Genomic DNA, 22,691 nt, shown 5'->3' with positions numbered 1-22,691 from the left:
AAGGATGCTTTTATTAGAAGCGTTCTTTTTTTCTTCTTGTTTTGCATACCTAGGTAGAGTAGGCATCTATTCCAGCCAGGCGTCAGGAAGGAAGTGAAATGTTTGCTGTTGAGTGATCTTTCATTGTTATTAAAGATTCTTCGTTCGTTCCTTCATTCGTTCACCTGTGCCTACGTACTGAAAGCGCTGAACCTTATAAAAAGAAACACGTAGATGGAATTGGACCTGATGGGAAGAGTCGATTGTAGTTAGAAGGAGAGAAGAAGAGCCTGGAGATTCACTTTCTTCGTCTAGTTGCTTTCCCGTGGTTTTGGTGTTGCGGGCGGGTAGGTGGAAGACGTGGACTGGCGCTTTAGTTTTATGTGGAGGAATTCGGGGGAAGTGAGGGGGTGGGGGGGTAGTGAAGTGGTGGATTGATTAAGCGGTGTTTGATAGTTCATCAAGGATTGAGGATTGGGTGAAATGGAATGGAATGGAATGGATCGATTGGTTCTATTGGGCGCAGAAGATAATAATGTGAACTCCTGAGAGATTTTTGATGGCAGCTTTGGTTATATCTTCCCTGCTAGATAATATTTCAATTTTAGCTGCAAGGGTATAACCGTATAGGTCTAACCATTATTTGTAAGCCCTGAAGTTGAATCGGAAATCATTATCGTGTATCTAGAGACGTGCTTTGATAGATGTATATAATGAAACAGATTTAGGTAGCAGAATGATTCCTTAAAATGAAAGCTTAAGCTAATAATGTACGCTCCGTCGCTCCCGCGAAACTTTCCGAAGTGTTTATCCCGAAGCCCACGAACGATAGTCGCCATATCATGCGTAGCTACGCCAAGTCAAGCAGAAAAAAATCTCCACTGCACTCTGCTAGATAAGTAGATCGAAAGGATAGGTTATCAAGCAACTACTTGCTGTCATTTCTTGGTTGAAGCTAGCCTCTGGCAACGATCAAGTCTCAAGAAGCATTATTTTCATTGCTTACCATAACATAATGAGAATAAATTGCCCTTCGCCGCAATTGCATTCAAGATACTTAACATCACAACTCGCTCAAAACCCTCCTAACAATAGTCCGCAAATCCTCCTCCTCCAACCCTAGGCACTCCGCAGCATTATCCTCAATAGCGCCTCCCGCCCCATCGCCAAATACATGCCGAATAAGATATTCAACAAAAGCGCTACTGTCACCCCTAGCCATCTTCTGGTCCCCAATCTTCTCCAAGTCGGAAGTCGCAACCGGGATAACCTGGAACCTCTCACCCATCTCCTCCTCGACAATCTCTAAGATTTCGCGCTGCGAGGTAGTGCATGAAGCAACCGTCAGATACTTGTTAGCTGTCTCGGCAGGTTTCCTCAAGACTGCAGCGACTGCTTTCCCGACGAAAGACAGCGTGCTGGGGGAGTACAACTTGTTTCCAGAATCGTAGATCCTAGCCGATTTGTTCTGGAAATTTATCCCGAACATGTTGGTTTTGAGACTCTGTCCGACGGTGTTAGTGTTTATCAGCATATTGTACATATGTATGTACTCGGTGGAATGGGATACAGGGTATTGTAGTAATCATCCATTCATGAGTAGGAAGGTATGCTCGAAGATAACACAACATACCCAATCAATAAACGACCCCGTCGAAAGCGCCGTCCACGTAAACCAAGTATACTTGCCCGCTAGCTCCCCAAGAAACTCGATAATCTCTCTTTTCTGCCCCAGCAGCGCTCCGATCTTCGTACCACGGGCCCCGGCCAAGTCGATGCCGAATTCAGAAGGCATGAAGCGGGGGACTCGCGTGGCGACTGCGGCGTCGATGATGCGTTTCTGCTGCGCGCCCGTTGCTTCTGTGGTGATGGCGCAGATGACGGCGTCTTGGTTGCGGAAGGCTGCGATGAAGGGGTTGGAGTTTGGTGTGTATGTGCGGTAGTTTACTCGCGCGATGGTGACGCTGGGGGGGAATGTGGATGTGGATGTTGAGCTGGTGATGGCGGTTACCTGGAAGCCGGCGGAGAGAAGGGCGGTGGTGATGGGGATGCCGACGGTTCCTGAGGCCTGGAGATGTTGAGAGGTGTTTATACTAGGTGGTACTGAGGAGGAACTTACTCCAACTACTGCGACATTGTTAATTGAAGACATGGTAAAGAATAATAAGAGGAAGTCGATTTGGAATAGGCGTGTAAGAAATGGTTGTATTAGATGGGTATTGGAGCAGCAGAACAACGCGGGAATGAGTTTATGAGAGCTTGTTGAATGATTTGTAGAGTTATTATTGACTTGATCATTAAGACCTAGAAACGGGGAAGCCTGATATATATGGAGAGAAACATTCTATTGTGCATGCTGGATAGACCCACTGTAGCCCCTCATTGACGCTTCGTAAGCTCGGAAATCCCACTGGATATTATTAATGTAGACATCTGGGTAAACCCGCTCCAGTAGCCAGATTGGGAATAAATCACTCCTCTGTGGATGCAATACTCTCCTACTCTTCCACTTCCCTAGTTCTTGTCCACGACCTTCTTACCAAATAGAAGCCCCCGCCAATGATCCAAACTAGGACCAATATGCCCGCCTGCACAGGAGCGAAGATGGCACCCCGCACGACGATAAACCCGCTCACCACCACGAAGACTGCTGGAATGAGAATAAAAGGCTTATATGGCCTCTTCAGGTCCGGCTCACGGTATCGCAAGACGATTGCGCCTAGGACGGTCAGGAAGAAGAACGAGTATTCGCCCAGACCATTGAACGTAAGAAGGGCGCGGAAACTTCCAAAAAGAATGTACAGCGTCGAAAGTATAGTGGAAAGAAGCAGAGCATTGAGAGGGGCGTCTGATTTGTAAGTTTCCGGTGGGTCAGTCGATTCCGGATCTGAATTGGACGTGGCGCCGACCTTGCCAACAACAGCGAAGAAACGAGGGAGCCAGTTCATGTTTCCAGCGGCAACTGTCATACGGCCAGCAACGAATGAGTTTCCTAGGAGTGCTCCCGCAACTACAAGGCAGACCAAAATTGCAGCTACGATACCAAAACCATGTCCTAATAGTCGAGTTATGGCGGCCTGTCATTTTCGATGTCAGTAGGATGATCTTGATTCTGTCATGTGAGGCTTACCACGGCCACGCTGTCTGTCGTAGAAACCAAGTTCCAGGGAAGAAGTATATAGTAAGCTGCATTTGCTGCAATGAAGCAAATGATGATGGTTGGAACAGAAGTGTTAATAGCGAGTGGGAGCTGACGGGCTGGAGACTTGAGCTCAGCCGAAATGTAAACCGCCTAGATGATATGAGCTACTTCTTTCTCGGTGGAGGGACGACTCACCTTGTCCCATCCTGAATACGCCCATAAAGCTCCATACAGCGCTGTAGAGTAGTGCCCAAGGATCTCCCATTGACTCAACATTTCCCATTCAATGATACTACCGTCAGGTAACACACTATCCCTAAACCCAAACCAAGACTTTGTCAACCAGTCCCTGCCCCCAATATTCCTCTCCGGATTTGAAGCTCCAATGATCAGAACGACTATCCCCGCAACTACAACTCCCAAGATGCTGACAAATTTGGTGACGACGAAGAACTTGTTCAGTCGGGTACTAGCTTTTGTACTAATGGAGTTGGCCCCATTTACGAGAAGCAGGACGAGGACAGACAAGAGCTTGTGCTCAATCCTCCCAGCTTGATCAGCTACACCTGCAGCGGAGAAAATGCTCTCGATGAAGACGATGCTCAGGATTGCAAGCGTGGCTGGCATAACAGCAACGATCCACGTCCAGGCAGCCAGAAAGCCGAAGATGTCGCCGAAGATACGCTTGAGATATGGTTGGACGCCCCCTAACAACGGGTTTAGTCTGTGCATCTATTTGATATGAAGATGGGTCTATGTAACAAACCTTCCCCCGGAATTGCAGTCCCTAACTCTGCCAAGGTACTTGCTCCCGTCCAAGCCAGAACCCCGCCCAGGAGCCATAGCACCAGCGCGACACCTGGCGAGGGAACATTTGCATCAATTGACCCGGGAGATGTGAAGATGCCACTTCCGATGACAATGCTTATGATTATGGCAAAGGCGTCTACCGATGAATTAGTATGACAGTTGAATTGGGGTAGGCGCCAAAGTGCTATCTCGAGGAGCCGAAATCCACGTATCAGCGTATCAAGGAACACAATTCTTTGGCCCCTCCCAGCTCTTGTCGCTGGGGCTTATATGTATAGAATAACATAGCTTTTGGTATAGAATTTGACTGACCTATGGCACCGAGATTGCGCGTGAATGTACCACGCTCTGATTGTTCGGATGATGCGACTGCAATCCCATCTACTGTGCCATACTCAGTTTCTCCGCTATCTGCGAGGAGCGGCGTTTGAACCCCGCTATCTGGATCGTTGTCTAATGACATTATATAAATGTGTTTGTTTGATTTCCGGTGCAGAAAGTTCGCATGAAGATGGCGAATAATAGCGTGATCGAGATCACGTGTAAGAGTCACTTCTTTTCTCGGGTGCTAGTATCAGAGTTAGGCAAGATGCCCTTCAAGAAGGAAACAAGTAAAGTATATTGAAGTCTAGCTATTTAAAAGAGCTTTATATTAAAATTTCCATGTTCAGGTAACGATTATCACGTGCCCGGCACCCCTTCTCAATCTAGCTATTCACTTATTCTTTTTCGTCTTTAATCCAACTTCTCGCTAATAAAATGGTCTAATATACTGCAAGAAAAGAAAAAGTTATATTCAGCTCCTTGCTTAAAATAAAAAATTGCAAAACTCTTTTCGTAATCTGTCCCACCATCAAGAGAATCTAAGCTCTTTCGTATAGGGGTTGAAAGTTTTTAATCTAAGTGGGTGAAAATTAGCAAGACCTTCTATCACCCTCTATTATCAGGCGGCTAGTAAATATAGTCTCACTAATTAAGAACCTGAAAGTCATTACGGATTGGACTTTTGCTAGGAGCTAGTTGGAAGGCTTGGTGGAATGTTAGTTGTTGGTTTTATTGCTGATTGTCTGTTTGGTTGCTGGATTATTAGATGGTTTGATTTGCTTCGAAAACTTTTGGTGTTATTTGGGACTATATAGGGTGAATGTGTGGTGTCGAGGTTTGACTTTTTGCGGGTAGGTTATTGCAAATATGGGCCAGTAGATGAAGTCCATTTAGTCTTTTTTACACACGCTTATACAGGTACGAGTGTTTAGAAGATATTATCATTACGATATAATCAGGAGAAAGCAAAACCTAAACGCAGCAAACACCTTTACACCCCGCAATACGAACCAAATCGTGGGGTATCTGACTAACGCCTTCCATAAACTTCATATTGCTCCTGCAGCCAGACTCCGGCATTCCTCTCTTACCATATCAAGTTGATAAGACGGCTGGTACGATCCAAGATCATGTAGGACAAAAGGATGGAGGAAGCTACACCAACAGCTGTTAGTGAAGGTCCCCAGCAAGCAAACCTGGTGAACCCGAGGCGTACATACCTCGCATCCCCGCAAAAAAGCACTATCCATGTCCCATCCATGCCGATACGATACGAGGTAGATATATCGAAGAGCCTCTGCTCCGCTTCACCCTTAGCATGGCATGTTCCATAATGCCAACCCCGTCAATCCACCCGCCCCCACAACCGCACACTCCAATGAAGCGCACCCCCCAACCCCTCCCCCACGATGTCGCCATAACGCCCCACCCTCGCCTCACTCAGAACCCAGGTCTGGCCCAAGGACTCATATTCACCGCGCGTTTCCTCCTCTCTGCTTCCTCGACCTCCCTCGCCTTCTTCTTCTCCTCCTTCTCGGCATCTTTCCTCGCCTTGGCCAAGAACTTGCCGTAATCGTCGGCGGACTCAGTGGCCATGCACGCGGTGGGCTGCACTTTGGATTCGGCGTCACCTTGCGACTGCGAGTCGGTCGAGGTGATGCGGAAGACGCTTGGCTTGGAGGTTTTGGACGAGGATTTCGACCGGGAGCGGAAGTTTTTGAACAACATGGTGATGTTCTAAATGCCTGTCGGCGCGGGCGCGGGCGCGTAAGGGCAAAGGCGTAGGTAAGTAGGTTGGTACTGTTAGTCGTCCAGTATTGGTTTTTTTTTTTTCTTCTAGTTCCCAGAAATGACGATTAGAAGATTACAGGAATTCAATTATGACTTCTATTCATCGCCGAACCGAAGTTGTGGCTCGAGTCACAAAGAAACCTGTTTCGACCGCTGACCGCTGACCGCCAACCGCCAAACTTGTCCTTCGTTTGGACCCGAGTCTGTCACCCCAACCACGAAGCTCGACCAGTCAGTCTCTTCGTTGCGCAACTTGACGGCTTCACTTTATTATTCCAGCACCGCCAAAGTCAGAAGGAGCAGGCAGGGTACAGGCAAGAGGAAAAGAAACGAAGCCAAGACTGTGGGGTTTCATGCTCTTAAGAGTCGCAAACTCTTTCGAAAACCCATCTATCGAATGAGGCCACTTCTGCAATTGACCCGTTACTAGAATAGGTTTAGGGTGGACAAAGAAGAGGGAAGATGCGAGGGTCGGGGAGAACTAGGCGTGGTAGTCTGTTATCGGCGAGTCGATTGAGGGGAGTGTCAAATGTTTTGCTGCCATTTTGCGTCGCGTGGAAATTGTAGCATCTGGTTGGCGCTCTAGAGGGATAATGGCGTTTGTGGCGACAGGGATAAAGATACGGTAAAAGAGGGAAACGGCACGTGATACGTGATGTACCCCTTGCTCGACGCTCGCTCTATTCGCTAATTGGCAGCATCACAGAACGTTGTCCTTGACTAATGCTCTCACTGACCACTGGATACTTGGGCTGACCATTATTAATGCTTCCTTTCTTTGAGTATGTCTCCGTAGCCGCGCTATTGCCGTTCAATACAATTCCAATTTTTGATCCAAACACCTTTTGGTAATTTCACCGTATTAGGCAATGTCTCGCGCCCACTAGAGCTTTAGTATAACACATTTTGTGATATCTCAAAAAATAACTGCCTACATACTCCCTTTACCGGAGAAAAATATATTTCCCATAAACGGGAATCCCCTTGGTCCTGGTGGTAGTTTCCATTTCCCCCCCCCTGGGCGGCGCTGGGAGCTTGTTGACTAGTCTAAGCAGTCTATGAAGGCCGAAGAGAATCGAAAGGATAAGAACAACAGTAGTGTAACATATGATTTAAAACAAGTCAAACTGTAGTAATATGAGAATGTGAGAAAGCCTGCGCAACTAGTAAATTAACGCAAAGTTCAGATGCTAGACGTTGAAGAAAGCAGATCTTACCGTACTGGCCCTCAGCTTTTATCTGTTATAGTCAAAGATAAACTCTTCAACGTGCGGTGGAACGGTCCGCAAGTGGACAATTTGGATATTGCGGAGAAAACAGAGATAGATTTTATCGGAAAATATCTACTGCAGGATACCGGCCTTATCAACCATTTCAGTGTAGTTTCACATATACTACTACAGCAACCTCACGTAAGTGATTTGCTCTTTCGCCTCTTCTCGGATTCCGATGTTTGTCATCTCTCTCAGGCTTCCTAACAGGTAATACGGGTCCAACCCGTGGCGGTGACAGGCGGCTATTCAACCCATTAAGAAATAGACGTGAGGTTACCCGTGAATGTATAATAAGGGTTTCGGGTTGAAAAACGGGTATCCGAGCTAGTGGCCAGAATATTATAAAGCTGGCCCGAGAGCTAATAGGAGGCCCGTCTCATATTTCTAGCCCCGCTTGAACTCTACTTACGTATTCTCAGATGAATACTAGGCATAATTCTAGCTCTTATATAGATTATACGAGGGGACAATACTAAGTCTTGAACTTGCAGGTATGCTAGTAACCGGAAGGTCTATATTCAATCCGATGAAAGTCTAGTCGGATGATATTCAAACATCTCTCACATGAATACCCGCGGGTTGACCCGTATTTATTAAGAAGCCTGATCTATCTTATTATGGCTGATTCATCCAACCCTATACTTTGACCGCACCGCTATTCTAGATGCAGGTTGTTATAGCGCAACAAACGTAGCCGATAGTTTCGTGGATGGCTTCTGAACACCATAGAATTTACCTCTTCGCAGTGAGCTTTTGTGCCAAAGCGCCTAGCTTCTAGCGGCGGATGCCTTTAAGCTCGTTATTGTTGATATCCATATCATCGGGGTCCGCAATGCGGCAACTGCGGACTACGGCCCGCAGAAGCCAATACCTCCGCATAGTCTTTTCACCGGATAAAGTTCCAATTAAGCATAATCGTATGTAAAGGCAGGTACGGTAACAAAGAATATTCGTATCTAAGTATTCCATGAATTAGAGCAAATTGCATTGACAGTTCGCCTCAGACGATCAAAGTCAAGCTGCCGCAATTCAAGCAAGCTTTGAATTGACTCCCATTTTTATGGCGACTCCTTCAGATTTGAATATCCCTGCCTCTACCAGGACCGTAGTCGTCCAAGTTGTAGATACAATGTGCTGGCTCGATGGCTGCCCTACTGCTGGATTTATTGCTCCGATTATGATTTATAAAGGGATTTGATAAAATGTATGCCGGAGCATTTGTATTTCTCATAACTCATATAAATGCTACTGCCGAGAAAGTCAGCAAACTGGTATTCGACCTTGGTGATCCGAAAGATATCGATGGTGATCTACCACCTGCAACCTCAGAACTCATCAAGACTTGGGGTACAACTGTTACGGTTGATCATAGTAGCACATCAAACCTCATAACTGGCACCGACCTTCACAGCTCACTATTCTTCTGTGTCTCCGAGACGGCGCCGAATCCTCCCACTGGAAGGTTTTAGGAGATTTTAAAAATGCAATGCAAAAGCTGGGGAGAAACAATTGCTTGGTGTTTGTAACGGATTTGAGCCAGAGCTGGTAAACCCATACTTTACTCATTTTGGCCCCTAATGAGAGAAAAATGAGAGAAACAGGGAGGAGAATAAAAATAGCACATGAATATGGGAATTGGGAGGCTTTTATGGCACTGGATAGCATACACATTTAACAATCGTGACTTATAAATGAAGCAGGAATGACTGAAAGGGGAAAATTCTGCAGGTCTGAACGCCAAGCTCTTGTGAAGGGGGAAGGGCACATCAGACGAACCGCCTGCACGTGGTTGCTAGGTAGTATTGGCCATACTGTATGAGATGGAGATTTTAGAGTACTCACAGACCAAAAGACCATGCAAAGTGGAAGATCAGAAACCCATAAAAAGCCCACTTTTCATGCATCTCACCCTCCCCTTAGCTCTGATCGACACCAATGTTTTCAGGGATGAAGGATATTACCCCCATTAATAAATGTTAATGATCCTTCACCCCACCGCGTAAACAGGGAAAATGAGCAAATGATATCACAGTTACGTGGACCTTACAAGGACCTTACAAGTACGTACCCTTCACTGGCCAACCGCAAGGGCTCTGGCCATTCCGTTCTATACAGTAGGATTCTACGTATTGAGGAGACTTTACGTGATTTAACATTTATTAAGGGGAGGGGATAGTACTGTATATCGTGCTTTATCCACGTGATATTGATACAGATTGGGAGTTGAAAATCTGAAAGCGGTTATCGATTGCATATCGGAGATCTGTCGCAGAGCCAATGAGGCTTCAATATCCCTCTTTTCGGTAACATACAAGGGGTTGGTGATCCCGGGACTCAGCCAGCCTCAGCCAGCCCCCTACTCTCTAGCGTTGCTTCCCCCGAGCCGCCACGAACATCAACATTTAGGACGGGACACCCACCCACCTGTGGCGGCTGCAGCCTCCAAAGCATCAACATGCGCTTGGGTCGATTGAAGAACCATCGAACATGAGCCTCACCGATGTTCTGTATGACCTAAGAAGAGATCTCGTAAGTCTGGTACTTCCGAGAAGCGCTCTTGAAGTTTCTGGACCGGGGACGATAAGCCCTGGCCCACCCTCACAGTCCTTGAGCGTCAACGCTAACAAAATTCGCCAACAGAACCAAAGCAGTGATCCCAGAGTTGGGAGTGCACGGGATAATGCGACTGGGACCTCAGTATCACGAGTTCCTACCCAGGGCACTAATTCCTCCTCGTTTGCGACTCTATTCACGACCTTTGTGCCCCTCGCAATCTACGCCGTGATATGTATCGTGATATTCTTCGTCTTGCGTCGGAAAATTCCACGAGCGTACTCCCCAAGATTGTTTTTGAGCAGTCTTGACGTCTAGTATGTATTTCATAACATATATCCCATCCCCCGGAAACTGTGATCTTACCATACTTTGATACATTTACCTAACTTTGCAGTGAACGATCCCCCACTCTACCTTCTGGGTGGTTTAATTGGTGTAAACCCTTTTACCAAACCCCAGACACGGTAGTACTGAATCACTCATCACTTGATGGATTTCTCTTCCTTCGATATCTAAAGATCCTCTGCGTAATATGCGGAGTTGGATGTCTCATAACGTGGCCGATACTTCTCCCCTATCATGTCCATGGAGGAGGGGTCAACGTTCAACTGGATTCACTAACATTTGGAAATGTCATTCATCCGAGCTGGTTCTATCTGCATGCATTTTTGGCCTGGATATTCTTTGGTATGCTGAGCCTACAGTTGCAGACGACGGGCTAATATAGATAGGCTTCATCATTTATATGGTGACTCGAGAATGTGTATATTTCATTAGTCTACGCCAGGCTTACCTTCTGTCTCCACTATATTCGGCCCGCCTATCTTCAAGAACTGTTCTTTTCACATCGGTTCCCCAACACATACTGGATGAGCGGAAACTTCGGAGGGTGTTTGGGGATACTGTCAAAAATATTTGGATCCCCCGAGAAACCGATGATTTGGATGAGCTAGTAAAGGAAAGAGAACAAACAGCAGAGCGTTTGGAAAAAGCAGAAATTCTGCTGATCCAGAAAGCAAATGCCGCGTACAGGACAGCTGTTGCACATGGCCATCCCGATATCCATACTGGACTCGAGTCCCCAGCAACCGGCTTTTCTAAAGAGGTCGAAACTCAGACCAATTCTGTCAGCCCTACAAGTTCATTCAGCCCAATAATGCCGGCGAGTCCAATGGGTCCAGGCACCCCACAAGATAATCCACGTACCGATGGAACGCCCATTTCAAAACCGAGCTATGGATTCAGTAGCCCTTTGTCAGATGTCAACGGCTCAGTTGCATCTCAATGGATACCCCACAGCCAACGGCCAGTTCATCGACCTATAGCAAATTACGGAAGAAGGGTTGATACCATCAAGTGGACGCGGAGTCGCCTCAAGGAGCTCGCCCCAAAGATCGCCAAGCTGCGTGCTCAATATCGAAAAGGCAAAGCCGTGCCTATACCTGCCGTGTTTATCGAATTCCATACGCAAGTCGATGCACAGAGCGCATACCAAACATTGGCCCATCATCGTGCAAATCATATGGTCCCGGAAATTGTCGGCGTACGGCCACAGGAGATCATTTGGTCGTCACTGAAACTTCGATGGTGGGAAAGAATTATCCGCAGATTCTTGATTCAAGGATTCATTGCAGCTATGGTTATCTTCTGGTCAGTTCCAGCTGCTTTGGTTGGGATGATTTCCAGCATCAAGTTCTTGACAACCAAGCTTACTTTCCTATCATGGATCAACAAGCTACCAAATATTGTTCTTGGATTAATTTCTGGGCTGCTTCCTGCTGTAGCATTGGCAATGCTCATGGCAGCCGTCCCAATCATGTTGAGAGGTATGCTTTCTAATATTCTTCGTGAATGGTTCTGACTTTCATTCTAGCCTGCGCCCGTCAAGCCGGTGTTCCTACAGAGGCGAAAGTAGAGTTATTCGTTCAAAATGCATATTTCCTCTTCCAAATCGTTCAAGTATTTCTCATCACAACATTGACATCGGCCGCCTCCTCGGCAATCACGGATATTATTAAAGACCCAATGTCTGCCCGAAGCCTACTATCGCAAAATCTACCCAAGGCCTCAAACTTTTACATTTCTTACTTCATTTTACAGGGCTTAGCTATGAGTGCTTCGAGAATCGTCCATCTAGGGAGTGTTAATCGACACTATTTCATGGGTAATTCTGGATCGAATCCAAAGTTGATCTCTGCGCGTTACCATCGCCTCCGGAAGATTCATTGGGGTAGTGTCTACCCTGTTTTCACGAATATGGGTGTCATTGGTACGTCACGCCCCTAACACCGAGATTTTGGTATTGGAATTAATGTCTTCAGCAATATCCTACTCTCTTATTGCACCCATCATCCTCGGAGTAGCTACTATTGGCCTCTTCCTTGTTTACATCACCTACCGATGGAATCTGCTCTACGTTTACTCTTCAGAGCGTGACACCCGTGGCCTGCACTATCCCCGAGCTCTAAAGCAAACTCTCGCCGGAGTTTACCTGGCTGAAATCTGCATGATCGGCCTCTTTGGTGTCAAAGGTGCCTATGGTCCCCTAATAATGATGTTTGGCCTCATCATCTTCACCACTTTGATACATATCTCTCTCAATGACGCACTTGGTCCTCTACTTTATAACTTACCCCGTACCGTCGCCGCCGAAGAAGCCCTGCGAAAATTAGGCAATGATTTTTTCAACGCATCAAACCTTAACGACATGCACGATGCTATTGATGTCCAAGACTCAGAACTACAACATACTGGCTACGATTCCGATTTTGACCCCTCCAACCCCTCCGACACAGTTAACCACGGCGATCAGTCATCCCGAGGAGCGGGTGTAGAAGGCGTAGATGCAGCCATCAAACTTAGCACTACGACCGCTAAATCATTCGCGAGAAAGAAGTTCGAAAGCTCACCCATTCCAGCCCTGATCGCTAAATTCGACTTCTGGACCTTTTGGATCTCACCCGATCCAAACATAAAACCCAACTTTCTGCTCAAGTTTCTCCATCCGGAAATCTTCGCTGATTACCACATATTGCGACAGCAAATCCCAGACGACGCTGTCCCGGAGTACGCGTACGAGGATTCCGTGCTGAGAGATGCGTATAGTTCGCCTAGCATGAGGAAGCGGTCGCCGAGAATCTGGCTGCCCAGAGATGTGGCGGGGATCAGTCGACAAGAAGTTGCGCATAGCGCGAAGGTGATTGAGGTTACTGACGAGGGAGCGTGGCTGGGTGAAAAGGGCGGGGTGATTGTAGATCTTGAGGGCGAGACGAGTGGGTGGGTGTTGAGAGATTATGAGAGGGTCAAGTTTTGAGTTTGGATATTTGAGCGAGGCGTTCTGTAATGGTTGGAAACACTACCTGGGTACATTATACATGGGAGAGATTATGTGATATAATAACGAAGTAATGTCTTGTAGAATGCATTTGTTTATCCTTCAAAATTAGATTTTTGTTGGTATACAGATCGAGTCAGTAATGTGCACTCTCTGACCAGAAACTCCCGCTAAAGTACTGGATATAAACATCTAAACAAACAGCAACCCAACGATTCATCAACCGAGCATCACATCCAAAGCAGGTATCCCAGCCTTCCCCGCTCCTGAAACTCTCAAACAGACCATCTCAACCCTCAAGTAACAGAAATATTCTGAGTCTTCGCATCAAAAGTAGGCACCCTTTCCTTCCCCTTCCACCCCTCCTCGCGCCTGCCGCAGATAATCCCACGGCCCCACCAATATCACAAACCCCCTGCCCATCAACGCCCGCACCATATCCCTGGTACACTCCACCCCATTCCCCTATTCATCCCCCGCAACCCCTACCTCATCCCCTAAGAACCGCGTTACCTCATCCACAGACACCGTGATCTTGCCCACCGTGACCAGCACCAGGAGTCCCTGCTCCAGCTCTAGCGTTAGGTCTGGGATGGCGATGGCTTTGTGGCGCGAACATATGAATTGGCTTTGCATTTGCATTTGCCTGTCGTCATTTTGGTGAATGGATGGAAGGGTTTTGACTTTGGGTTGGAGGTTTTGGGCGAGATGAGGAGGTTGAAGCGGTAGGTTTCTCGGTAGGGGGGTGAGTGTAGAGTGATTTGGAGTCGTGGTTTATTGATTGATGCATGCATACTGCCAAGTTGCTGGAAATGCCCTCCATACCGGCGGCAGTCTGGTCGCCAATAGACCTAACAACTGCGTGGGATAAGGACGCGAAACTTGCGAAATTCGCGGAATTCATGATGGTCCAGTAAGAAAGGATAAGGATGCACGTGAAATATGCGTTTGTTTGAAGAATAGGGAAGCGTTTAAAATTCAAGTTATTTACGTCTATAAACAGAGAATTGCTTACTGTCACAAACTCCGTTGAAGGAGACATGATATCTTTTGAGCATTTTTGGCGTGCTCATCCTAGGTAGAACGTTCGGACTACAAGACTTATGGTTCTGTATATCCAATGGACACTTCCGAATAACATCAGTGGCTTACTGAAGTCATGTCTCAGCAAGTCCAATTCAGTCAAAGCCACGTATATGCTCAGACTACCTGCATGTGAAATTCTCTCTTACCACAAGGCAAGCATGAAAACAGCATCTGCTCTGCTCCACATTTGCCGAAGGACTACCTCAGCGAGCAGTAACACTCCAAAACCCCATACAAAGCTCAGCCATGTCCAAATCGAAGATCCTAGCAACCTTGTTTCCTGCCTCCAAAATATTTATGCTATTCGAATTTTCGTGAGCGACATGCAAGGGGATCTGTTCCCCTCGGGCAATCAGTCCGCGGACACAGGGACGCTCGCAGAGCTGCCCTGGTACTTTGGGTCCTCGGTCCTCAGGTACACGGAGTACCGTCTCATCCATGTGCATTCGATCGCGAGTAATTGGGAGGATTCGGGAATTGCCCTTCCGCTTGAACGAGCACCAGTATTTTAGAAATTGCGACGAGTGCAAGGTTAGCATCAGACAGGTCTCAAGGTATGGTTTTCATCGCATATCCACTCCGTCAGGAATGGGATCCAGGATGAAGGTATTGGAAAATGTTGGGAGGGTTGGTAATCGCGAGGGTGGAGTAGCGCTGGGTTCTCCCTGGGATACGAGTATCACGGCGGCGTACGACACGCCTCGAATTCGCCATCACGATGTGTGTATGGCATCATCAGAGGGATTTCTGTAGTCATAGGGGTGTCGTGGAGTTGTTTGCCCACAAAACGAGTAGTGGGATGGATGGATGGAGTTATGAGAAAGAAAGAGAAAGCAGAAGTGCAAACCAGCCAGGATCAACATGACTAAGCTGAGCCACTTAGACAAGAAATTCGATACCGCATTCGGGCAAAATATCCTCGAATTCTTATCGCAACACAAACAGAGGTCCATTCTTGAAAAGCACAACCAAGCAGATCCAATGATAAAACTTTGACTTTTGGAGCATGGCTCGGAATGGAAGACTTTTATATTCCCCACGTTCTTGCCAAGCGCCAGGCCATCTCCCAAAGCAGCAATACGGTCCCCTGATAGCGGTGCGGCTCCAATTGAGGGGTTATGTTGCTATAGAGGGGTAGACGATGTTACACGGTGACAAGATATAAGAGAGAAAGACTTCCAGATCTGCACATTTATCTCTCAGCCAGCACACCATCAGCATCTTCATCCTCACCGCAATTATATCCTCTTTTGATTCAAAAAGATAAGAACAGCATAAGTACGTATACATACCCTCTACCGTTCCACTCCCCATTCTCCGCCGTCCCATCCGTCTATCAATACCTTCATCATTCTAAATCAAACCTACCTTTTACTACCATCTCACTCAGAAGCCAAAAACTAACAATGGGTTCCTTCCTCAGCAAAACCAAATCTTCCCTCAAGTCACCAGCACCAGAAAAATCCACAATGGCTCCCCTCGCCTTCACCCAATTCGTTCAAGCCCAAACAGAGTTCAAGCCCCCACTCATCGCCAACGAGAATGCTTTCCTCGGCGACGTCGCAACCTCCACCGATGCCACAGCCCCTATATCGGCAGGCTTCTACAGACTAGAGAAGGGCACCCCGCTCGTCTACGAGTACACATACCACGAGATGAAGATCATTGTCGATGGAGAATTCGATATCAGTGATGAGACCGGACAAAAGGTGCACGCTGTAAAAGGAGATGTGTTCTACTGTAAGTACATGGCATGGCGGGTTAGCTAGGATAGGTGCTAATTTGAATGCAGTCCCCAAGGGAAGCAAGATTACTTTCACCACAGAGACGTTTGGCTTGGGGTTCTTTGTTGGTCAACGAAAGGTATGTTGATGATATTCTTGCATTCGAGATCCAAAGTGCTAATAAAGGAATAGGAGGGAGCGGCCTAAATGTTTCGGGTCATCGTTCCGGATAGATGTTAACGTTGGGTGTATAGTAGTTAGCTCCCACAATAACAATCTTCATCAAGTACTATTCTGAATTCGATGTGTTATTTTCTCAAGATTAGTTCCTTGTTTGCTTGTTTTTTTTCGGCGCCGGTTTGCCCGCAATTCATTTATCCGCTACCCCCCGTTTCAACAGATGTCATCAGCCTAGCTACATCTGTGGCCTCAATTTGTTACTATGGAAAACGATCCCTGTCAAGTGACCCTTATAATAATATGGAAGGTATAGTTGCTTCTGCATAAGTACATACGAAACAGCCGAATGTGACTTGTCGCCAAGCCTGATTAAAGGCTGACCTAAGAGCTAAGGTAACTCTACATCAGACCGTGTTCCGTACCGTAAGTAAGGCCCGTGGGACCGCCACTTCCGAGATTGCGGGGTACTTGTAAGGTAAAGTGGAAAGATGGCATGGCTGTACAGTACAGTTCTCCCTGCAAGGGGTTACCATACTTTCTTTGTGTTTCATCCGCCCCACTGCTTGAAATTGATCCAAGGGAGTGGTCAACGACATCCGGTTTGGCCTGGGGGGGAATGATGAGCAATTAAGTACGGTATTTAAAAAGACAGAAATGCCCTTGGAATGATGCCATCTGCATCGGTCCAGAAGAATCCCAAGCTCTCTTAAACACCTCACATCGACTTCAGACGCCATGAAAAGCTCTACTCTCCTCTTCACTCTCACCACCTGCATCTCATCCACTCTCGCACAAAGTGGCCAAGCTACCACAACAGTAACGTCCTACCAACATCCGAACTTGGACAAGGCACCGACATAACTAACGATGGCAAATTAGCGCTATTATGACGGTCTGAAAGGAGCATGTGGCTGTGGTCCTGCAACAGGAAACTCCATGTTCTCCTGGCAAGTAAGCACTCCTCCTCATCACCCCCTCCCCTCCAACCTCACAATCCATCAATCTCTAACACCTCTCCCTCTCTCCAGAGCAGTATCGGCACCGGCATCTACACAGCTGCTGTCTCCCAAGCCCTGTACGACACTGGCGGGCTATCCTGGTGCGGGGCTGGCTGCGGCAAATGCTACCAACTGACATCCACCGGGTCGGCGCCCTGCTCGAGCTGCGGCACGGGCGGTGCCAGCGGACAGAGCATCATTGTGATGGCGACGAATCTCTGTCCGAACAGTGGGAACGCTCAGTGGTGCGCTAGCGTGGGTGGCACGAACGATTATGGGTTCGAATACCATTTTGATATTATGGCGCAGAGTGAGGTGCTGGGGGATAACCCGGTGGTGGATTTCGAGGAGGTGACTTGTCCGAGTGCCGCGTTGACGGATTATGCGCAGTGTCAGTGTGCTTGAATTCAATTTCCCCCGGCTGACCTTGTGGATCATCAAGGGGGTGGGTGCAGTTCCGGGGAGAGGTGAAATTAGTTCGGTCGGTCGGTTTGGAGGAACTTGGGACAGTATATCTTCCTCCGGGATAGTATGTCTTTTATAGCTTTCAAGAATTAAGATTCAGATTAGCTTCTAGCTTGACCTTTGAGTTGATTTTGGCAGTTAGATTGTTCTCCCTTGAAATCGGAGGAGGGTTTAGGTTAATTCACAAATGATCTTTGTTGAACCTGCCCCAAGATCACCGAGCGTCCAACAGACGTCTCAACAGAAATTTCCTACTTGAAAACAAATACCTTTGCCATCATAGAATCTGACCACATTACGCACGAGGGGCTTCTGCGCCAATCGAGTGTTAAGGACATGGATTCCACGAACAAGTGAAAATGAATGAACCATCTCAAAACATGCTGGACTGATCTAGCATTGTAATAGATAAAACGACGAACCACACCATCCATTGAGAAGTCTGACACTGTAATGATAAATTCACCAAGGTTGAGGGTCAAATCAAATGATCCTCGCAGCAACCTCGAACAGCAAACGGCGTTCGTTACTGCTAGGCTATACTAGGCTCCGCAGCTTCACTTGGATTATTGATCTTCCAAGATGCCAACTTTAACAATTCATAGACAGTTGTCATAACCGGCACCTGGACACCCAGCTCAGCAGCCCTCCGGATCGGGTCGCCAAGGATAGCCTCGTACTCCATGGGCCGCCCATACTCTCTATCGAGCAACATGCTCGGCCGCCACCGTGAGGATTCAGGACTTCTGAAGGCCATTTCCCGAACAAGTTCATCCTCTAACTCATGCCCGTCTGCTTTTGCTACGGTTTGGAGCTCATGCATGATTGGAATGACTAGCTTCTCGCGCGCGCCAGATCGCTGTACCTCGCCCACATTCATCAACATCAGCGCACAGATGGTGTTGAACGTGCCATTCCACAAGATCTTTGCATACCGCGCTTTCGGCATGTCTCGTGCGAGAATGCAAGATGCCGCTCCTCCAGCGCTATACATCTCGATGAATGTCTGTGTCCGTTCCAAGGAGATGGAGTCAGGCACTCCGGGATGGTAGTGAGCTCCGATTTGGAGGATATCGGGTCCGATGTGTTTTATTTTGTTTGGGGGCGCTGTGAAGGAGCCTATCATGGAGACTGCTGACATGGTCACGTTGGTTGGGAACGCTGATATGAAGGGGATGTGGATATTAAGTCCATTTTGGATGAGGACGATCGAGGTTAGCGAGGGCGTGACGAGTGGTGCTATCATCTTCGCGATGGATTGTTGCTCGGGAATCTGCTTAGTACATATAACGATGAAGTCGTAGCGTTCTTTTGCAGGCTCCATGGGCGTTGAAGCTCCTGTAGGAAGAGGACCCCCGAAAGTCGTCGATTGCGAGGGCCCAAAGGTCGCATCATTGATGTTGGTACGACTACAGAACGTCAGTTCTTAAGCTCTTACATGTAAATACTTGCATTGGTATGCGATGATATACAATTCGAGAGTGAAAAAACGGAAAGACGTGAAACTCACTCACCCCGACTCGGCCTCCAACCTTCTCTCGGTCCATGATCCACACTCTCAATATCCCAACCTTTCTCGTTCACAATGTCATAGCTAGATCTTAGCACAGCGGTTACATTTGCTCTACCAGAGTTCTCAAGCACCAATGCCGCAATAGTCCCTACGCCCCCACTTCCAATAAGACAGATATTGAATTCCTTGTTGGAACCCTCACGGGATAGTTTTGCCATCAGATTCTTTCTAGATAGAACTCAAACCTGGATCACGATGAATTCTTCTTTCGTCTGAGCACTGGTGAAGGGTACCGCGCGAAGCAGTGTCAGTGTCAGATTAGAGTGGGGGTTTCAAATCGGAAAAGTGGGTTTTGGTAAACAAAGATGTGATGTGGCCTCAGTAATAATGGTATTATTTCGAAATACCTACTGTAGATATGTTGAACTAAATACCGGTACTGTACCATACTTTTCAAAGGAGAAATTCTAAATCTGGGGCGAAAGCTGGAGACACAGCAGAGAGAGAGAGCTAGGCTATACCTAAGTAGGCTAGCTTATACTATCTTAGCGGGTACGGCACGGCACGCACGGTCTCTATTGAACGAACGATATTTATATCTCCAACCTAAACTCATTCTTACTTGCCGGGCATCAAGTTGACTCCTATCGTGTCAATGTGCGATAGGGCCCCTCTCCAGACTTGCCTTATCTGATCCGAAAAGAAAATGCGGACTGTTAACGAGAGCCTTGGACGAAAGCCACCCTCTTCCCGCTTCACCCCCACGCGTCAATAGTTCACGTAGACCCCATGGTTTAATTCTGCTCAAGCAACGCAACCATATTAGCTGACCGAGGCTCGACGCTACACGCAAAAGGCTCCGGGTGACTTCCATGCAGTCTGTCAGCGTGTTCAAATAATATCGTCGAGTCTTGAATCACCTCGTAAGACCAGTACTCCATTTCGGATCTGGCGTTATCTCGTTCCCTTCAGGATCTTTCGCTTTGGAGAACTTAAGGGTAGCAAGCATAGTTGCAATGCCTATCCAAACACTTGCCAAGCCTAGGTGTATTCCAGGGCAAACTCTAGGCATGTATCAATTGAGGATTCTTTTTCTTTTTCTTTTCTGTCAAGTTTATATAATAGTACACTTACCTGCGCCCAAATCCGAAGTGGCCAATGGGATACGGCTCGCCGAGTCCTCCTTTCTCTTTAGCGATATAGCGGTCCGGTTTGAAGGCCGTTGGGTCACTGTAGAATCTCTCGTCCCGGTTCATAGCGTAAGCGTTAGCGATGACTAAGGAGCTATTTGTTGTTAGGCAATATTGGGCAATGAGTCTCTTTTCTTACCCAGCTGGTATGGAGTATCCCTTATATGTATCATCGACCGCCAACTTGTGCGGGATCCCTGCGATATATGTCAGACGAGAGCAAAGGATACAAGCGTGAATGCCCCTCACCAAGTGGCACAACTGGCCCCCATCTACTCCATTATTAGAATCTTAGCCAAGTGGCAGAGATGAAAAATTACCTGAAAGTCTCTTGGACAATATAATCTACAAAAGGAAGTTTGTCCCTATCAGCAAAAGTGGGTAAAGAGTCGTGCCCAAGTACTGATAATAGTTCTTCTTGGCCCTTTTCCTGTATCTGTGGATTGAGAATCATGTTCAATACAAACACTGTGAGAGTTGACCAGGTCTGTAGGCTATCAGTGATACCGAAAGCTTAGAATCTTAGATCATCTGCTAACAGTGTCTTGCCCCGCCACATATATTGATCCTGCTGCTCCTTTTATATCGGCATCTATAATCAGTTCCGAGTCCGTAATCAGTTCCGATCTTGGCTCGATTTCGCGTCGTTCTTCAAGCAGCTTCTTAGTGAACGACGGTTTCGCCGTTCCAGCTTCCTGTATAGTGTCTTCGTCAGGATGTATCAAAAGCTAGCAAGAGAGCCATACCATTTCCTGTTGAACAAACTGAAACGGCACTTCATGCAATTTAGTCACCCAGGAATTGCATTCTCGTGCGAATTTCAATGACGGTATAAGTTTAAACCAGGAAGGCAAGTGCCTAACTAGGACTTGGGTTAGAACTACTCCATGGTCATGTCATAGTTGATCATACTGAATGGGAAAACATCTAATGCCGTCGACCCTGGAGCTCCTCCTTTGCTAAGCGCGTCGGATGTTTTGTCCGCTATCTCGACGTAAGGGTCATCTTTATCTTGAACATCGATTCCGTAACCAATTCGCAGGACGAGTGTCGTCGCAAGTCTTGATTCGATAAGTCAGCAGACCAACGACAACCTGCTATAAATGTGGAGACTGGATAGAAACTTACGTCTGCATATGCTCTCTCCAGTTCTCTGGTGTGCTGATGATTCTTTTTATAAGCTTACGTACTTCCTCTTGCTGTATTTCTCGATAAGGGATGCAGTTGTTAGGAGTGAGAGCTTTTTGAAGCATCTTTCGATGCTTTTTCAGCTGGACGCCGCCCTGGATGACCCCCATCGAATATCTCGGATCCCACCCCTGTCTAAAACACATCAGTATTGCACTACGCTATATTGCACCAGAGTATTCATATACTCCGCAAGGCTGTAGAGCATTGGCCGGCCACTGTAATTGGCAGATCTTCTTTCCATTATCGCAACCGCGGCCTCAGAGCTGTTGAGAATGATGACCGACTGTCCCAAGAAATTGAGATGCAGGATGTCCGTGTCTATGAAGCAACGCAGGTAATTAGTGCGTCTTCCGTAGTCTTTATTATGCGTGACAGCAAACTGTATTGTTTTCCCCATTTCATGTACGTGAGTTCCGGCCTGCTCGTGGGCACAAAGCGGACATGACCAATAATGGGATCGGCCCTGGGTCCTGGTGGTGTCAAAGCCTTCTTGTGCAGTCGAGACCGTAATTTCAACCAAACGAGAGTCACAGCAACCAATGGAAGGATGATAGGGAGCAACGACAGCATTTTGTTAAGAAAGTTTGCAGGTTCAACAGCCTCAAATTTCGATTTTTAGAAGGTAGAGCTCTTATAATCTGGGCGACTGATGATCTTGGCTCATCCTGGCTATAGCACTATAATGTTTTCGTTTTCTCGTTTGGCCTTTGGGAGCTGTCGGAGCGACGTTATTTACCCAGTGTGACTCCATATGTGTCAGACGAGTGCGTGTCGTCTCACTTGCATAGCATTGGATTGGTTAGCTCAGGTGTCACAAGTTGAGTGACGACGTCATAATTCTGGTGATACTATAGAACTCGTAAATTGCATTCTGTAATGAGTTGGCTGTGCTATTTTGATGGCAGGTGCTTTGCTTCTTGCAGGAATGCATTGAATAGATACCGCCTCTAGCCGTCGCAGCTAGGATTTTGGCAACGGATGTTATGGCGGATTAACAAAGTTGTTTGATTTGATAAATGAATACTTTACTTGGGCACACAAGAATAGAAAATTTGCAATTAAAATGAAGTCTAGCATGCATATCGTGTGGGGACGACATAACATTTCAGCCAACGACGAGAATTGTGAAAGAGC

At 47.1% G+C, this 22,691-nt stretch overlaps 7 protein-coding genes across 7 annotated transcripts; 3 read left to right on the top strand and 4 right to left on the bottom strand.

Moving 5' to 3' along the window:
• Nucleotides 1–1,042: 1,042 nt before the first annotated feature.
• Nucleotides 1,043–2,131, bottom strand: LHYA1_G006817 (uncharacterized protein; the record flags this gene model as incomplete). Its single annotated transcript, XM_031151750.1, has 3 exons — nt 1,043–1,483; nt 1,613–2,047; nt 2,099–2,131. The coding sequence occupies 3 exons, from the start codon at nt 2,129–2,131 to the stop codon at nt 1,043–1,045; spliced, it is 909 nt and encodes a 302-aa protein (XP_031002967.1).
• A 346-nt stretch (nt 2,132–2,477) lies between these two features.
• SLC7A9 (b(0,+)-type amino acid transporter) lies at nt 2,478–4,394 on the bottom strand (the record flags this gene model as incomplete). Its single annotated transcript, XM_031151749.1, has 5 exons — nt 2,478–3,056; nt 3,110–3,271; nt 3,317–3,828; nt 3,888–4,067; nt 4,244–4,394. 5 exons carry the CDS (start codon nt 4,392–4,394, stop codon nt 2,478–2,480), a joined length of 1,584 nt encoding a protein of 527 aa, XP_031002968.1.
• A 5,413-nt stretch (nt 4,395–9,807) lies between these two features.
• Nucleotides 9,808–13,189, top strand: PHM7 (Phosphate metabolism protein; the record flags this gene model as incomplete). Its single annotated transcript, XM_031151748.1, has 5 exons — nt 9,808–10,190; nt 10,271–10,563; nt 10,608–11,702; nt 11,750–12,145; nt 12,198–13,189. 5 exons carry the CDS (start codon nt 9,808–9,810, stop codon nt 13,187–13,189), a joined length of 3,159 nt encoding a protein of 1,052 aa, XP_031002953.1.
• A 2,576-nt stretch (nt 13,190–15,765) lies between these two features.
• Nucleotides 15,766–16,212, top strand: LHYA1_G006814 (uncharacterized protein; the record flags this gene model as incomplete). Its single annotated transcript, XM_031151747.1, has 3 exons — nt 15,766–16,036; nt 16,089–16,159; nt 16,207–16,212. The coding sequence occupies 3 exons, from the start codon at nt 15,766–15,768 to the stop codon at nt 16,210–16,212; spliced, it is 348 nt and encodes a 115-aa protein (XP_031002966.1).
• A 723-nt stretch (nt 16,213–16,935) lies between these two features.
• On the top strand, nt 16,936–17,603 carry egl5 (Endoglucanase-5; the record flags this gene model as incomplete). Its single annotated transcript, XM_031151746.1, has 3 exons — nt 16,936–17,016; nt 17,080–17,151; nt 17,229–17,603. The coding sequence occupies 3 exons, from the start codon at nt 16,936–16,938 to the stop codon at nt 17,601–17,603; spliced, it is 528 nt and encodes a 175-aa protein (XP_031002955.1).
• A 592-nt stretch (nt 17,604–18,195) lies between these two features.
• On the bottom strand, nt 18,196–19,394 carry YDL144C_3 (Uncharacterized protein; the record flags this gene model as incomplete). Its single annotated transcript, XM_031151745.1, has 2 exons — nt 18,196–19,072; nt 19,174–19,394. 2 exons carry the CDS (start codon nt 19,392–19,394, stop codon nt 18,196–18,198), a joined length of 1,098 nt encoding a protein of 365 aa, XP_031002970.1.
• A 698-nt stretch (nt 19,395–20,092) lies between these two features.
• psiH_1 (Cytochrome P450 monooxygenase) lies at nt 20,093–21,700 on the bottom strand (the record flags this gene model as incomplete). The annotated part of the gene is made up of 9 exons (XM_031151744.1): nt 20,093–20,240; nt 20,311–20,460; nt 20,506–20,563; nt 20,616–20,638; nt 20,687–20,853; nt 20,906–21,061; nt 21,113–21,228; nt 21,279–21,427; nt 21,495–21,700. 9 exons carry the CDS (start codon nt 21,698–21,700, stop codon nt 20,093–20,095), a joined length of 1,173 nt encoding a protein of 390 aa, XP_031002954.1.
• Between the last annotated feature and the right edge of the window lie 991 nt (nt 21,701–22,691).

Source organism: Lachnellula hyalina (genome assembly GCF_007821495.1).
Source record: "Lachnellula hyalina strain CBS 185.66 chromosome Unknown contig00142, whole genome shotgun sequence".
NCBI lineage: Eukaryota > Fungi > Ascomycota > Leotiomycetes > Helotiales > Lachnaceae > Lachnellula > Lachnellula hyalina.
This window is presented reverse-complemented; position numbering and strand designations above follow the sequence as displayed.